A 16,789-nucleotide genomic window follows, 5' to 3' on the forward strand; every position below is an offset into this window, starting at 1 on the left:
ACTCACGCACACACACATACACATACACACACACACACACACACACACACACTCACGCACACACACACACGCACACACACACATACACACACTCACGCACACACACACACACTCACGCACACACACACACACACTCACACACACACACACACACAAATACACACACACTCACACACACACACACACACACATACACACACACACACGCACACACACACACACAAATACACACACACTCACACACACACACACACAAATACACACACACTCACGCACACACATTCACGCACACACACGCACACATGCACGCGCACACACACACACACACACACACACGCTCGTGCGCACACACACACACACATGCTCGTGCGCACACACACACACACACACACACACATGCTCGCGCGCGCACACACACACACACACTCACACACTCACACACAATCCTGAGAAAGTCCCAGGGCAATTCCAAGCAAAGGTCATCCTTACCATGGAAAATAAAAGTTGTGCTCATGCAAACAGAACTGTTGTTAAAATGTTCATTTAGGTCTATATTTTATTGTTAAATGTTCACTTAGATCTATATTTTATTGTTAAATGTTCACTTAGATCTATATTTTACTGTTAAATGTTCATTTAGGTCTACATTTTACTGTTAAATGTTCATCTATATTTTATTAAAATTTTAAAAATAGTTTATCGTTACTGATCTGATTGAATTTGATGAAAAATTACACTTTTTTGCATCATACATATGGTGTGCAACCATACAGAAACAACATTTTTCACATGGCAATATTATACAATATTATTTAAAAAGTGGATAAATGGACCCAAAGTCTCCAACAGGTTGTTATCATTTGACAAATCCAAGGGGATGGTAGAGCCGTGTGTGTGCTCAGCTTGCCTTGAAGAGCACCGCTCCAAGGGGATGGTAGAGCCATGTGTGTGTGTGCTCAGCTTGCCTTGAAGAGCACCGCTCCAAGGGGATGGTAGAGCCATGTGTGTGTGTGCTCAGCTTGCCTTTAAGAGCACCGCTCCTTCGGTTTGTAAGGCTCTTGTTTATAAGTCAGCAAGTTCCATGGCCATGTCACATCTATAATGTTTTATAGGAAAGGTTTATGCTACACATACAGTGTTAATGCGACAATGTCCAAAGTGTCTGTGCAAAGCTGATTTATATCAATGTAAAGTATGATGAACAAATTGTGCCCCTTTTAAAACCTTTACTTACTTTTAAAACCTTTAACGGTGTGTTATGGATGTGACGTTATGGATGTTACATAATGTGAATTAACAGGAGTAAAGACTTTATTTTATCTCAAAGCTGATATGTGTGTGTGTGTCTGTATATGTGTGTGTGAGTGGGTTCTGATAGGCCTAGCGTGGTGGGGGAGTAATGTGTGTGTGTGTGTGTGTGTCTGTATATGTGTGTGTGTGTGGGTTCTGGTAGGCCTAGCGCGGTGGGAGAGTGTGTGTGTGTGTATGTGTGTGTGTGTGGGTTCTGGTAGGTCTAGCCCGGTGGGAGAGTGTGTGTGTGTGTGTGTGTCTGTGTGTGTGTGTCTGTATATGTGTGTGTGTGTGGGTTCTGGTAGGCCTAGCGCGGTGGGAGAGTGTGTGTGTGTACAGTATGTGTGTGTGTGTCTGTATCGGTGGGAAAGTGTGTGTGTGTGTGTACAGTATGTGTGTGTGTGTGGGTTCTGGTAGGTCTAGCGCGGTGGGGGAGTGACCACCAAGTCTCCTGTTCCTTGGTGGTGTTTCAGTAAACCGGGAATCATTGACCAAAATTGATGACGGGAAAGAGAAAGAGTTTGTAGAAAACCTGTAGCCTAATCTCTCATAAAAGTGTGTTTCATGCCACGTCCATCACACTGATAAAATCCCATGTATTCTTAGGATGTAAATGATTATATGAATTTTGAGGATTGGTCACTATCCTGAGGACAGAGGTTATATTAAAAGTTAAAAATTAATTCACTTATACTAATTTTGTCAATGCAGCAGCATAGCATGTTCTACTCTGTTCCCACACAACACACTCACACACACACACACACACACACACACACATTCTAACCATTTATTTATGTCCACTGAAGAAAATGGTACAGGGACACAAGGATGCAGTACAATACGCAAACTCATGGACCAGTGGCAGCAGCAGATCTTCAAAATATCACTTAATAAGTACAATACTCAGTTATTAATAAGTACTTATATGAATAAGTGTAGCCTATGTATGTGTGTGTGTGTGCGCGCGTCGCGTAGACAACAGGTGTGTATGCAGGGACACTGGATAACCGGCGAAGCCTGCAGGGTTCATATAATGACGTATGTGTGTGTTTTCTCTTTCTGTCTGTGTGTGTGTGTGTGTGGGCGAGGATAAATACCGACGCAATCGCTGGTCTCATCTCTCATCTCAACTCCTCCCCGCAACCGCTGCTCTCTGGTCCCCAGCGTGTCAACTTAACGGGCTGCCTTGGAACGGACACCCAGACTGTCCGTGACGCATTAGAATCTGTGCAAAGAAGAACACCGTTTTAGTTTTAATTATTATCTGAAAAAGTAATTGTATTTAAAGGATGGTCAATTTGGAGGCAACGGTCAATTGTCCGATGAGGAAGTGATGGGCCTACATACTTATACTATACTTGTGTGCAAGATGCCGGCCATACAGAGTGAAGCGGAATCTTCAAAAGAAGGGTCGGAAGGAGTGTATTCTCGCCGGTGTCGGGGTGCATTTTAAGCCTTTTGCCATTGTAGCATCTTTAGACAACTTAACCGGATCCGCTCCCTGGAACCTGTGTTCGCGTGAAGGGAGAAGTGCTGAGACGTCACTATGGACAGCGCCTAGGCTCGAGGTGAGTTCGCACCCACACTCACACACATGCTTGCCCTTTGAGCTGGGAGAATATTCCACCCTTCCGCCGAACTCAACCAAACCACGGCGAGAGTTTCAGTCAACATGTGATGCTAGTACATAATACTACTACATAATGTTAACATCATTTGGCTTCTTTCACTTTAACAAACTTACAATGCTAATTGCTCTTTCTCCCAGCCTTTCTCTGGGGCGTGTGTGTGTGTGTGTGTGTCCACACTAATGTAATTTCCATTTTTACGCTCTGTGCCTGTGTGTGTGTGTGTGTTGTGTGAATGTGTGTGTGTGTGTGTTTAGCCTGAGGTGGTTGGTCTGGGTAAACACAGCTGAAAAAGTAGGCAGTCAGTCTCCACAGACACACTCACTCACACACACACCCACACTGCATTTTCTCAGAATTCTGTTTGCAGTCATGGGCCATAAAAAAAGGCATTTAATAATAAACACACACTACTCAGAAATCACCTAGGGTGTAATGATACACACATACACATACACACACACTACTCAGAAATCACCTAGAGTGTAATGATACACACACACACACACTACTCAGAAATCACCTAGAGTGTAATAAACCATCAATCCTGTGTTGAGGACCAGCTGTCCCCTATGTTTTTCTCTCTCTCACACACACACACACACACACAGCACTGGCAAGCTGAATCGGCTGTCCCCCATGTTGGTGGTGTGTTTGTACTCGCAACAGCGTTCAGCGAAGCCCTGGTGTGTGCGCTTGACTGCGTGCGCACGTCACTGTCTGTATTTGGGCAACAGAGCTACCGGGGAGAGTACCGGGGTTTCTCTCTTCTGGTGGATGCAGCACACACACACGCACACACACGCACACACACACACACGCACACACACACACCCACGCACGCACACACACACTCACACACACACGCACACACGCACGCACACACACACTCACACACACACACACGCACGCACGCACGCACGCACGCACGCACGCACGCACGCACACACACACACACACACACACATAAAATCAAGGTTACAAGTGCCATTTCTTGAATGTCTTAACTGATCTTAGTTGCTCATTTCTGTCCCATTACTGGCCAGCGCGCGCACACACACACACACACACTGCATCTCTTCATCATTTATTCGTCACATGGAGCTAGGGCTGCACAATTAATCGAATTTTAATCACGATCACGATTTTGGCTTCCCACGATCAAATTTGCGTGATCGAGCGATATTAAAAATGCGTGCTCTACCCATAGAACCAACCTGGCAACCCATAGAACGCTCCGCTACAAAACAAATCAAGCGCTCCTTAAACCTGTCTGATCATGTGATTGCATGCAGCCTACCAATGACAGCTGCTCCCTGCACTGCTCAGCCTGATGCACTGCTCCGTTTGGATGCACTGTGGACTAATAGCATTATGTTAACTATTAGTAGGCTAGTTAGATTATACAAAAAACGACGATCAAAAATCAAATGTGTGGTATGTGTGGCGCAGCAGAAGGCCAAGAGCTTGTCCCCCGAAACGGATCATCCGTTGTTCGAAAATATTTCGGATTTCAGGTAAGTGAAGTTAACCAAAAACATAAGCATAGCAGGGCTCTCAACTCATACCGTGAAACACATCACACATGACGTAAACCACACATGCTTTTTTATCACGTTAACTTTTAGTCCTTGTTTGCTTCCACCGATAGAGCCAATAATAACAGTTGAGCTAACGACGGGATCCGTGAATTTATTCATGTATTTTATAAGCTACATGTGCAACCTACAATGCATATGCGTTTCAAGACAGCCTACGCAAAACGAGTGAACAATAATGAAAATGTAGCCTAAAACAGGGGTGTCCAAACTGCGGCCCGCCACCCACTTTAATCCGGCCCGCCGAGCATTTATTAGTTTATCATAGGCTGCTCGCTATTTCTTTCCAGCGATAGACGACGTTGTGGTCAACTTTAGGCTACTGTAAACTGCTTTACACTCTTCTTAGACAACGTTTACAATGTCAATGTCAAAACAGCTTGTTACATCAAGATAGATAGTATCTCCATAGCAGCAGATCTAACTGCTACTCCATTTGGGAACGTATTTGAGTGCACGAGAGGAAGAGAGCGCGATGGCAACAGTAGTTCCCACTACTGACCATTGTAAGAGGGCACAGCCATACGCACAGCACTAGCCATAGCAAAGAGTCTTAAAGTGACAGTGCACCATTTATAAATTATTTAAACAGCATCAAATTAACAGTATTTCTTAAGAAATGAAGTCGTCATTTAAACAATACAAAATGTTATTATTATTATTATTATTATTATTATTGTGTGGCCCGCCGGCCAATTTTCAAAACCCAATGTGGTCCTTGAGTCAAAAAGTTTGGAAACCCCTGGACTACGCGATTAAACTCAGGAACAAGAGGCAGAGCTTAACTGGCTACTGGGGAGCGTTGGGAGGATTCCCGGTGGGCCGTTAACGTTTCCCCAAATATTAACAAAGTAGCACGCACAAAACATTTTGGAAGTTTGGAAGTCGCAGTCAAGTCTATATTTGCAGTAATTTAGGGGAGTAAGTGTGAGGGGAAGAATTTGGGTGAGCCAGATAGCAAGTCCATTATGTTTAGGGAAAAAATATTTTTGTCACTAAAATTAATTAATAATCGTGATAAATGATCGTGATCTCAATATTGATCAAAAATAATCATGATTATCATTTTGGCCATAATCGTGCAGCCCTACATGGAGCTACTGTTAAACAAACACACACACACACACATACACACACACACACACAAACACATGCCTTTCGGTCTCATTACTGGCCAGCCAAATGCTCGGCTGCTTGGGTTCTGTTGTTTGGGTTCCGCTGCTTGGGTTCCGCTGTGAGCACTCCAGTGCTCAGCTTGAGTCCTTGAGTTCTCACACACCAGACAGGGCTTGTCAATGCACTTGAGTTGCTACATGGGGGCCACTCTGTTGATCAGGGAGCTGTAGGTTAGAGAGGCTGTAGGCTACTCCCAGGCTGTACACTGTGGGCCACTCCCTGATAGATGGACGGAGTGTGGTGACCAGTCGACCGGACAGGAGATGCTTCACCAGAGGATCTGATACTTCCTGTGAACAGACCTGTTCCAGAGGCATGTGCTGTCAGGGAGGCTACAGAAAGATGTGTGTGTGTGTGTGTGTGTGTGTGTGTGTGTGTGTGTGTGTGCTGTGTGTGTCTTGGTGCGAGGGTTTCTTGTGAATGTGTGTGTTACAATGTGTGTGTGTGTGTGTGTGTTTGTGTGCGTGTGTGTGTGTTTGTGTGTGTGTGTGAGAGAGAGAGAAAGAGAGAGAGAGTATGTCTGTGTGTGTGTGTGTGTGTGTGTGTGTGTGTGTTGAATACTGTTTGTGTCTTTGTAGCATCCTTTCAACTCGGCGTCCCTTTTGTTTCAGATTCACCCATGATGACGGATCCTTTTTCCTCCTCCTCCTCTCCTCTCTCCATCACTATGGAAACGGACGTTCTAGGCGGAGCGGGGGGGAACGCTACGACGGACTCTGCGGCGTTGGTGGCCGGGAACGTCTCGGGCCCGCCGCCTCCCTTTGAGAACTCGTGGAGCGTGGTGACCGCGCTGATCTCGCTCAGCGTCTTCCTCTTCGGCCTGGTGGGCAACACGCTGGCCATCTACGTGGTCCTGCGCTACGCCAAGATGAAGACGGTGACCAACACCTACATCCTGAACCTGGCCGTCGCTGACCAGCTGTTCATCCTCGGCATGCCGTTCCTCACCACGCAGAACGTCTTGTCCTACTGGCCATTCGGCGACTTCATGTGCCGCCTGGTGATGACCACGGACTCCATCAACCAGTTCACCAGCACCTTCTGCCTGACCGTGATGAGCATCGACCGCTACCTGGCCGTGGTGCACCCCATCCGCTCGCAGCGCTGGCGGCGCCCCCGTGTGGCCAAGGCCATCAGCGTGCTGGTGTGGACGCTGGCCGTGCTGGTGGTGCTGCCCGTGGGCATCTTCTCCAGCGCCCAGAACCCACACAACTCCTGCAACGTCAACTGGCCCGAGCCCAAGCCCCTGTGGGACACCGTCTTCATCATCTACACGGCCACGCTGGGCTTCCTGCTGCCCCTACTGGTCATCTGCCTCTGCTACCTGCTCATCGTCATCAAGGTGTGTATATGTACGTACGTGTGTGTGTGTGTGTGTGTGTCTTCATCATCTACATGGCCACGCTGGGCTTCCTGCTGCCCCTACTGGTCATCTTCCTCTTGTTAACTGCTCATCGTCATCAAGGTGTGTATATGTACGTACGTGTGTGTGTGTGTAAGGTGTGTGTGTGTGTGTGTGTGTGTGTGTGTGTGTGTGTGTGTGTGTGTGTGTGTGTGTGTGTGTGTCTTCATCATCTACATGGCCATGCTGGGCTTCCTGCTACCGCTACTGGTCATCTGCCTCTTGTTACCTGCTCATCGTCATCAAGGTGTGTATACTGTATGTACGTACGTGTGTGTGTGTGTGTGTGTGTGTGTGTGTGTGTAAGGTGTGTGTGTGTGCATGCGTGCACGTGTTTGCGTGTGTGTGCGTGTGTGTGTGTGTGTGTGTGTGTGTGTGTGTACATGCACCTGTGTGTGTGTGTGTGTGTGTGTGTGTGCGTGCGTGCGCCTGTGTGTGTGTGTGCGTGCGCACGTGCGCGTGTGTGTGTCTTCATTAGCTACACAGCTACGCTGGACATCCTGCTCCTACTGCTCATCATCAAGGTCACACACACGCTTTAGAGGTCAAAGCTTTAGGGGTGCCTCATCATGAAGGTCACACAGTGTGTACCGTATGTGATTATGGCCGTGTTTTGTGTGAGTGTGTGTGTATGTGATTATGGCCTTGTTTTGTGTGATTGTGTGTGTGTGTGTGATTATGGCCGTGGTTTGTGTGAGTGTGTATGTGTGTGTGTGTGATTATGGCCGTGCCATGTGTATGCATGAGTGTGAATGTATGAATGTGACTGACTATATTATAATATTAATATGTTATATGTCTACTCTGTGTGTCTGTGACAGTGATTGTGACTGAGTGTGAATTCATAATTATTATACTGGTAATCAATAAATTATTATAATTACACAAATTATTGTGACTGTCTGTGGTCATTGTGACTGACTGTCTGTAGTCATTATGACACTGTCTGTTGTCATTATGACTCTGCATGTGGTCATTGTGACTGACTGTCTGTTGTCATTATGTCTTTGTCTGTAGTCATTATGACTCTGTATGTGGTCATTGTGACTGACTGTCTGTAGTCATTATGACACTGTCTGTTGTCATTATGACTCTGTATGTGGTCATTGTGACTGACTGTCTGTTGTCATTATGGCTCTGTCTGTAGTCACTATGACTCTGTCTGTGGTCATTGTGACTGTCTGTCTGTACTCTGTCTGTGGTCATTGTCCAGGTGAAGTCGGCGGGTGTGCGGGCGGGCCTGACGACGCGGCGGCGCTCGGAGCGCAAGGTGACGCGCATGGTGGTGGTCATCGTGGTGGTGTTCGTGCTCTGCTGGCTGCCCTTCTTCATCCTCAACATCGTGAACCTGGTGGTCATCCTGCCCGAGAACAGCCTCATGGCGGCCGTTTACTTCTTCGTCGTCACGCTCACCTACGTCAACAGCTGCGCCAACCCCCTCCTCTACGGCTTCCTGTCCGAGAACTTCCGCCAGAGTTTCCGTAAGGTGCTGTGTCTCCACAAGGCCAGCGGGGCGGTCGCCGACGGAGACATGGGCTGTCCCAGCCCAGTGGCGCGAAAGAACCGAGGAACCAGAGGATTCCTGACACGGAACCAGCCCGACTTCAACGGACATGCGCAGATCACCCAGGTGAGCACACACACAGACATGAGCACAGTGACTGCACACATAGTGTGGAGGTGAGGTTCTCTTAGTGTGGAAGTAAGGTTCTCTCAGTGTGGAGGTGAGGTTCTCTTAGTGTGGAAGTAAGGTTCTCTCAGTGTGGAGGTGAGGTTCTCGAAGTGTGGAAGTGAGGTTCTCTCAGTGTGGAGGTCAGGTTCTCGAAGTGTGGAAGTGAGGTTCTCTCAGTGTGGAAGTGAGGTTCTCTAAGTGTGGAGGTGAGGTTCTCTATTTGTGGAGGTGAGGTTCTCTCTGAGGCACTGAGGCTTTACAGATTAACGCTCAATTCCTTCGTACTTGGGCTGAAGACACATCCGTGTGTGTTTCCATCGTCTTCATCGTTTTCGGGTGATTAGTGAAATGTAATGAGCTGGAGCTGGCGTCTTCCACCTGAGGAGGTTTGGCGTTCCTCAGGCTTGTCACATCTGAGAGGAAACTCTGAGGAGGTTTGGCGTTCCTCAGGCTTGTCACATCTGAGAGGAAACTCTGAGGAGGTTTGGCGTTCCTCAGGCTTGTCACATCTGAGGAGGTTTGGCGTTCCTCAGGCTTGTCACATCTGAGGAGGTTTGGCGTTTCTTTAGGCTTTTCACATCTGAGGAGGTTTGCTGGTCCTCAGGCTTGTCACATCTGAGAGGAAACTCTGAGGAGGTTTGGCGTTCCTCAGGCTTGTCACATCTGAGGAGGTTTGCTGTTCCTCGGGCTTGTCACATCTGAGGAGGTTTGGCGTTTCTTTAGGCTTGTCACATCTGAGGAGGTTTGGTGTTTCTTTAGGCTTGTGACATCTGAGAGGAAACTCTGAGGAGGTTTGGCGTTTCTTTAAGCTTGTCACATCTAAGGAGGTTTGCCGTTCCTCAGGCTTGTCACATCTGAGAGGAAACTCTGAGGAGGTTTGGCGTTCCTCAGGCTTGTCACATCTGAGAGGAAACTCTGAGGAGGTTTGGCGTTCCTCAGGCTTGTCACATCTAAGGAGGTTTGGCGTTCCTCAGGCTTGTCACATCTGAGATGAAACTCAAGGCTGTAAAAAGATCTGTTGTGTTTCAGAGAGATGTGATCTAGGACCCCCACAGCCGTGATGCCTCCATGCTGTCCATAGCCATGACGACAGTCAACTGTTTTGGTAACACTGCCTTTGTCTCTGCCCCTATGACAGGGCTGTCGACATGGCAACAGTGTCGTCAACATGCCGCCATACCTGTGGTATTGTGAGTGAACAAATGTGTAAAGTCAGTAGGGTTGCACGGTGCACGCTACAAAAGAATCGCGATACCCTGAAATTAAAAATGTCACAATGCCTAATTTTATTAGTATCGAATAGGGTTGGGTATCGTTTGGGTTTTATCCGATACCGGTGCTAAATCGATACTTTTATAACTGATAAGACAAATTTGAACATGAAATTGAACTGTTATATTCAATTTACTATCAATATCTCATTGCTCCTACGCATAATACATTTAAATGTTAAAACAGCTTGCCATGGAACTGCCAGTCATGGACAACGGCATTTGTAAGCAAGCTATTCTAACAGGGACTCTACTTTCCAGTTAATTCAGTGTGTTCCCAAATGCTTCAAGGAATTTCATGTCTTCCCCCATAACACGCAATAGTTTTGAACATGTTAGGCTACATGTCGGTGTTGAAGTGTTTAGATTGTGTGCAGCTGTGGCCTACTGGTTAGCACTTCAGACTTGTAACCGAAGGGTTGCCGGTTCGAACCCCGACCAGTAGGCATGGCTGAAGTGCCCTTGAGCAAGGCACCTAACCCCTCACTGCTCCCCGAGCGCCGCTGTTGATGCAGGCAGCTCACTGCGCCAGGATTAGTGTGTGCTTCACCTCACTGTGTGTACACTGTGTGCTGTTTGTGTTTCACTAATTCACGGATTAGGATAAATGCAGAGGCCAAATTTCCCTCACGGGATCAAAAGAGTATATATACTTATACTATATGATTCCCAGCCGCTAGTAGGCATTTTAGCAGCAACTATGGCTATGCGCTAACACCAGTCAGCTGAGTTTAATTAGCGATAACGTACAGAGATGGTTCCATAGCCTCTTTGACAGCTCAGTGACATCAGGTATGTAACCTACATATTTATGTTTTTGCCAGCTAACTTTTAACATGATCTTCATATTCATTGTGATGCTATATGGGCCTCATGCACATGAACAATTTATATCATGCCATTATGTTGTTTAGAACACACCGTGAAATAAAGTTTTCACCTTACAACTTGCTGATAACATTTCAAATAAATGCCAGTTAGCGCATTAGCGAGGATATTGTGTAACGTATACTGTTGATGTTGTTTCATAGCCTTTTGCTTGTACAGTATGTAAGGCCCACTGCTAGATTTTGACTAGATTTAGAGCTTGTGATATCGCTTTAAAGTAAGCTACGTGGGCTCACGCAAGCTGTCAAACACTGTCCACTCGCCTATTTATTGCACCCCTCTGGTTTATACATGCAGTGTTTATGTTAGCTAACTGTATCTGGATGTGCTGCTATCAGAGCAAGACGTTAGAGATGGCGCATGACATGCAGTGATGCCTCGTATAAAAAAAAAAACGCTATTTAAGCACTGAAATGAGGCACCGAAATCCATATTATTATTCGATGCAGTTACTGCCGTTTGCGTCGGCACCGGTGCCATATTAGAACCGTGTTTCGGTGACCAACCCTAGTATCGATACTTTAAAAATGGCCGTGTTCTTTTGAAGTAACATGTGAGAGCGCAAAGCGTGCTTCGAGTGCCTCCTCTAGCCTGCGCGTCTTTTCTCCTCTCACACACACACACACACACACACACACACACTTCAAGTGCCTCCCCTAGCCTGCGCGTCTTTTCTCCTCACACACACGTTATTAGCTGTCGTCATACTACAATCACTACAGTCACTAGAGTCATCTTGAACATTGCAAGACACTCATCTCTTCTATGATCCCAGAAAGATTTTCTTCGACTCGTTTTTTGAACATGTATTTTATCTAATGACACAGAAAGCATAACAAATTGCATCCACATCCTTGTTTTGCACTATATGCAACTATTTTTCACTAGCCTAAAACTGTGAGACTGAAGGCTAATTACCCTCACGTATTTTGCGTGTGTGTGTGTGTGTGTGTGTGTGTGTATCCATGCTGGATCAGACACACAACCATACACACATGTAAACATAAACACACGTAAACACACATGTAAACATAAACACAGAGAAACACACATGTAAACATAAACACATGTAAACACACATGTAAACATAAACACAGAGAAACACACATGTAAACATAAACACACGTAAACACACATGTAAACATAAACACATGTAAACACACATGTAAACATAAACACACGTAAACACACATGTAAACATAAACACATGTAAACACACATGTAAACATAAACACATGTGACCATACTGGATGACACATCTCTCTCTCTCTCTGGGATTTTATCTCGTCTGCTGCCGCTGTTGTGTTGTTTTGTCGTCCATAGTTGTTTTAATGCTTGAGTAATCGCTGTGTGTGTGTGTGTATGTGTGTATGTGTGTGTGTGTGTGTGTGTTTTGTCGTCCATAGTTGTTTTAATGCTTGAGTAATCGCTGTGTGTGTGTGTGTGTGTATGTGTGTGTGTGTGTGTTTTGTAGTCCATAGTTGTTTTAATGGTTGAGTAATCGCTGTGTGTGTGTGTGTGTGTGTGTGTGTGTGTGTATGTGTGTGTGTGTGTTTTGTCTTCCATAGTTGTTTTAATGCTTGAGTAATGGCTGTCAAACAATGCTGCAAAACCTCATTTGTCTTACTTCTCCACTGAAGCGGAATTTCATTCCTTTTACCAGGAGAGCACTTCTGCAGGACAGACTGTGTGTGTGTGTGTGTGTATGCATGTTTGTGTGTGTATGTGGTTGTTTGTGTGTGTGTGCATGCTTGTGTGTGTGTTAGTGTGTGTGTTTGTGTGTGTATGTGCTTGTTTGTGTGTGTGTGCATGTGTTTGTGTGTGTGTGTGTTAGTGTGTGTGTTTGTGTGTGTACGTGCTTGTTTGTGTTTGTGTTTGTGTTTGTGTGTGTATGTGCTTGTTTGTGTTTGTGTGTTTGTGTGTGTATGTGCTTGTTTGTGTGTGTGTATGTGCTTGTTTGTGTGTTTGTGTTTGTGTGTGTATGTGCTTGTTTGTGTGTTTGTGTGTGTATGTGCTTGTTTGTGTGTTTGTGTTTGTGTGTGTATGTGCTTGTTTGTGTGTTTGTGTGTGTATGTGCTTGTTTGTGTGTTTGTGTTTGTGTGTGTATCGTGCTTGTTTGTGTGTTTGTGTTTGTGTGTGTATGTGCTTGTTTGTGTGTTTGTGTGTGTATGTGCGTGTTTGTGTGTTTGTGTTTGTGTGTGTACGTGCTTGTTTGTGTGTGTGAGAGAGCAAGAGAGAGACAGAGAGTATTTGAGTGGGTGTCTGAAAGAGAATGAAAAACATGTGTGTGTTTTTGAGAGACAGAGAGAGAGAGAGAGAGAGAGGGTGCAGCAGAGCTGTTGGAAACTGCAACATTGTAACATCTGGCTACCACGGCAACCATGCTAGGGCAGAGCAGAGAGGTGGAGTTTCCTAACAGTTGCAAATCTGAAGTATAGAGAAAAACTTCTTAAAGAAAATCCTGACACTCTTTTCTGTGACTATATTTGCATCAAGGGCAAGAGAATAAAAAACAACCTAATCTTCCACACAAACTGTAGACCTAAATGGAAAGAAGCCATATACAGTGAATACAAGTTTACAGTTCCCCTCCCCCTTCACACACACACACACACAGCCCCCTCTGCCTGCAGTAGCCACTCCCCCTCCCCCTTCACACACACACAGCCCCCTCTGCCTGCACTAGCCACTCCCCCTTCCCCTTCTCATGATAGGCAGCTGAGGCAAAGATTGTTAAGGCGGAGCAAGATACTTTGTCGTAGTTCATGTCTATGGGCGCAAAATGGGAATCGAATCCTGTCTGCATAAAGAGGCGTGTCGATGACGTATTGATGAGCGTACGTTGCAACCGGCCAACAGCAGCAGCATAAATAACCGGCGCACACCTGATATAAGGTCGATTTTCTCCAGACTGGAATGCTCAAAAATGCTAAAAATGTACCTGAAATGTTCAGAAGGGTTTGAGGATAATGAAAACGTGCCCGAAATTCACATTCCTAACTCTATTGAACTAAGACTTTAGCATATGTGGTGAAATTCTGAGCAATGCCTGTAGACTATGCCAGTCGCTGCCTCTGCTCTGCATAAAGGGCAGACCCCCCCCCCCCCGGTGTGCAATCCCGGAAGTGTTCCTGATGAAATATCTTGCTCCGCCTTAACAATCTTTGGCTGAGGAACAGCTTGGCCCTGCTGGAGCTGGACACTGTGTACTGTGTGTGTGCATGTTTGTGTGTGTGTGTGTTTGTGTGTGTATGTGCTTGTTTGTGTGTGTGTGTGCATGTTTGTGTGTGTATGTGTTTGTGTGTGTATGTGCTTGTTTGTGTGTGTGTGCATGTGTGTGTGTGTGTGTTTGTGTGTGTATGTGCTTGTTTGTGTGTTTGTGTGTGTATGTGCTTGTTTGTGTGTGTGTGCATGTTTGTGTGTGTGTTAGTGTGTGTGTTAGTGTGTGTGTGTGTTAGTGTGTGTGTTTGTGTGTGTATGTGCTTGTTTGTGTGTGTGTGCATGTTTGTGTGTGTGTGTGTTAGTGTGTGTGTTTGTGTGTGTACGTGCTTGTTTGTGTGTTTGTGTTTGTGTGTGTATGTGCTTGTTTGTGTGTTTGTGTGTTTGTGTGTGTATGTGCTTGTTTGTGTGTTTGTGTTTGTGTGTGTGGGTGCTTGTTTGTGTGTTTGTGTGTGTTTGTGCTTGTTTGTGTGTTTGTGTTTGTGTGTGTATGTGCTTGTTTGTGTGTGTGTGTGTTAGTGTGTGTGTTTGTGTGTGTACGTGCTTGTTTGTGTTTGTGTTTGTGTGTTTGTGTGTGTATGTGCTTGTTTGTGTGTTTGTGTTTGTGTGTGTATGTGCTTGTTTGTGTGTATGTGCTTGTTTGTGTGTGTGTGTTTGTGTGTGTACGTGCTTGTTTGTGTGTTTGTGTTTGGGTGTGTACGTGCTTGTTTGTGTGTTTGTGTTTGTGTGTGTATGTGCTTGTTTGTGTGTTTGTGTGTGTATGTGCTTGTTTGTGTGTGTGTGTTTGTGTGTGTACGTGCTTGTTTGTGTGTGTGAGAGAGCAAGAGAGAGACAGAGAGTATTTGAGTGGGTGTCTGAAAGAGAATGAAAAACATGTGTGTGTTTTTGAGAGACAGAGAGAGAGAGAGAGAGAGTGCAGCAGAGCTGTTGGAAACTGCAACATTGTAACATCTGGCACATCATGTACACCACACCAGCACACCATGGCAACCATGAGAGCAGAGAGGGAGTTTCCTAACAGTAGGGGGGGGGTTATTTCATGAAAATGTTCAACTTTAGCCCAGATTTTCTAATGCTCCCATGAACCCCCCACACCCTGAAAATATTTTTTTCAACCCTGAAAATGTGTGTTTTTTGCCAACTTTCAAAGTACATAGTGGATTTATGTTCATGCTGGGTCCTTTAAAGGAATTTCATGTGGCATGCAATGCCGTAAGAGTACTTTGCACTACAAAGGGTATAGTGTCAAGGTCATATTTTAGGTCAAAGGTCACAAAAATGGCTCAAAATGCCTATTTTTTGCAAAAAAACACAATATTTTAACATTTTGTTAAAGGACAAGTTCGGTATTTTACACTTAAAGCCCTGTTTTCAGATAGTTTATGATTAAATAGAACGTTTAAGATTGAAATTTGGACACATGCTGCTGTCCTGAGAATTTTTGGTTTCTGTGGTAGTGCCCCCCTCCAGAACGCTGCAAAGGTGCACTGGAACAATCCTTCCTAAAACGTATTAAACTTTCTTTTACAAAGATGTGAAACTCACCGAGTGGTCAGGGGTGTTCGCTGATATGCTCACACAAAAATCGCTGCAACGATTTTTATGTGTAGACAACGTTACAAACTAACCCCATGCATTTTTTGAGTGCTGTGTCTCCTCATTACAAAAGTCTCTGGTATCATCTGCTGTATTTACCTGCTCTGAGATACTATCAGTAGATGCAGTGGTGGTCTCTATGGTTATGGCTTCTTCGGATGTTGACCCAACCAATGCTGTATCAGCCCTCTTCCGTTCCTCTTCCTTGTTCTGCATGCTGCAGGGCCTTTTCTCTCGCATTCTTTCGTTCCATTGTTCGCTCCCACTTTCTATCAACCTGCTCCTCACAGTAACCTTTGCGGTCACTACGCATGGAATGCAAGAACTGCCATTCCTCATCCCCCATCTTGACCCCAAAAAGGTTTTCTTGGGACTCTCGTGCCGATTTGTTCTCACAAAAAATGTCAACAGAGTTTCCATATCCCCATTTTACTCCTTCATGTCAGTTTACCATTTCTCTCTTTGTTTGGACTGTGGCCAATTCATATTGGTGAGGAAGCCGGTATAACGGCTTCTACACACAGTTGCGTTCCGTCAAGTGGGTGTTCCCGACGGTAGCTATGCAAATTACTTGAAGTATAACTGTAATTTGATTGCTTGGTGCCGTCCGTCGACGGATGACGTGAGCCCATGTAAAGTGAATGGGATGCGTCTCCAGCACTGCACCGCATGCAACTGTGTGTAGGAGCCGTAAAGGGCTTCAATTCTGCTGGCAATGTATTGCTTCACAATGGTATATATGTTGCAGAACAACCAGTGGTCTTTTAAAGCAGAGGCGAGAATCTTTGCCGCAATAGGCCTGGTTTGCAGGACTTTACCAGCCCTTGCAGGGCGAAGAAGATACATCATGCATTCAATGATATCCTTCTTACGGGGCACCATGAGGGAGGTCAGATGCTTCCATATAGGCCACATCTTCAAGTTCCTTCTTGGATTTTGACCTTGCTCCATGAATACAAATCACCATTGTTAATTTGTTCGTCAGTACTGGACATGCCAAACTTCAATTATGGTGAATGTGGGTTTTGTCACTGAATAAAAGCCAC

General features: G+C 45.5%; 1 protein-coding gene across 2 annotated transcripts in view; it reads left to right on the forward strand.

Annotated features, from left to right (window-relative positions):
* Window positions 1–2,437: 2,437 nt before the first annotated feature.
* Window positions 2,438–16,789, forward strand: part of LOC125287533 (somatostatin receptor type 5-like) — an 18,333-nt gene continuing 3,981 nt past the window's right edge. The window contains exons 1-3 of one of the 2 annotated variants that reach the window (XM_048233423.1): window positions 2,438–2,861; window positions 6,307–7,037; window positions 8,311–8,727. In XM_048233423.1, the coding sequence (XP_048089380.1) occupies window positions 6,315–7,037; window positions 8,311–8,727 (1,140 nt within the window). In that variant the 5' untranslated portion in view covers window positions 2,438–2,861; window positions 6,307–6,314. Of the gene's footprint in view, window positions 2,862–4,272; window positions 4,439–6,306; window positions 7,038–8,310; window positions 8,728–16,789 lie in introns of those variants that run through there. The other variant, XM_048233424.1, reaches the window with a different exon arrangement.

Source organism: Alosa alosa, chromosome 22 (assembly GCF_017589495.1).
Source record: "Alosa alosa isolate M-15738 ecotype Scorff River chromosome 22, AALO_Geno_1.1, whole genome shotgun sequence".
Classification (NCBI taxonomy): domain Eukaryota; kingdom Metazoa; phylum Chordata; class Actinopteri; order Clupeiformes; family Clupeidae; genus Alosa; species Alosa alosa.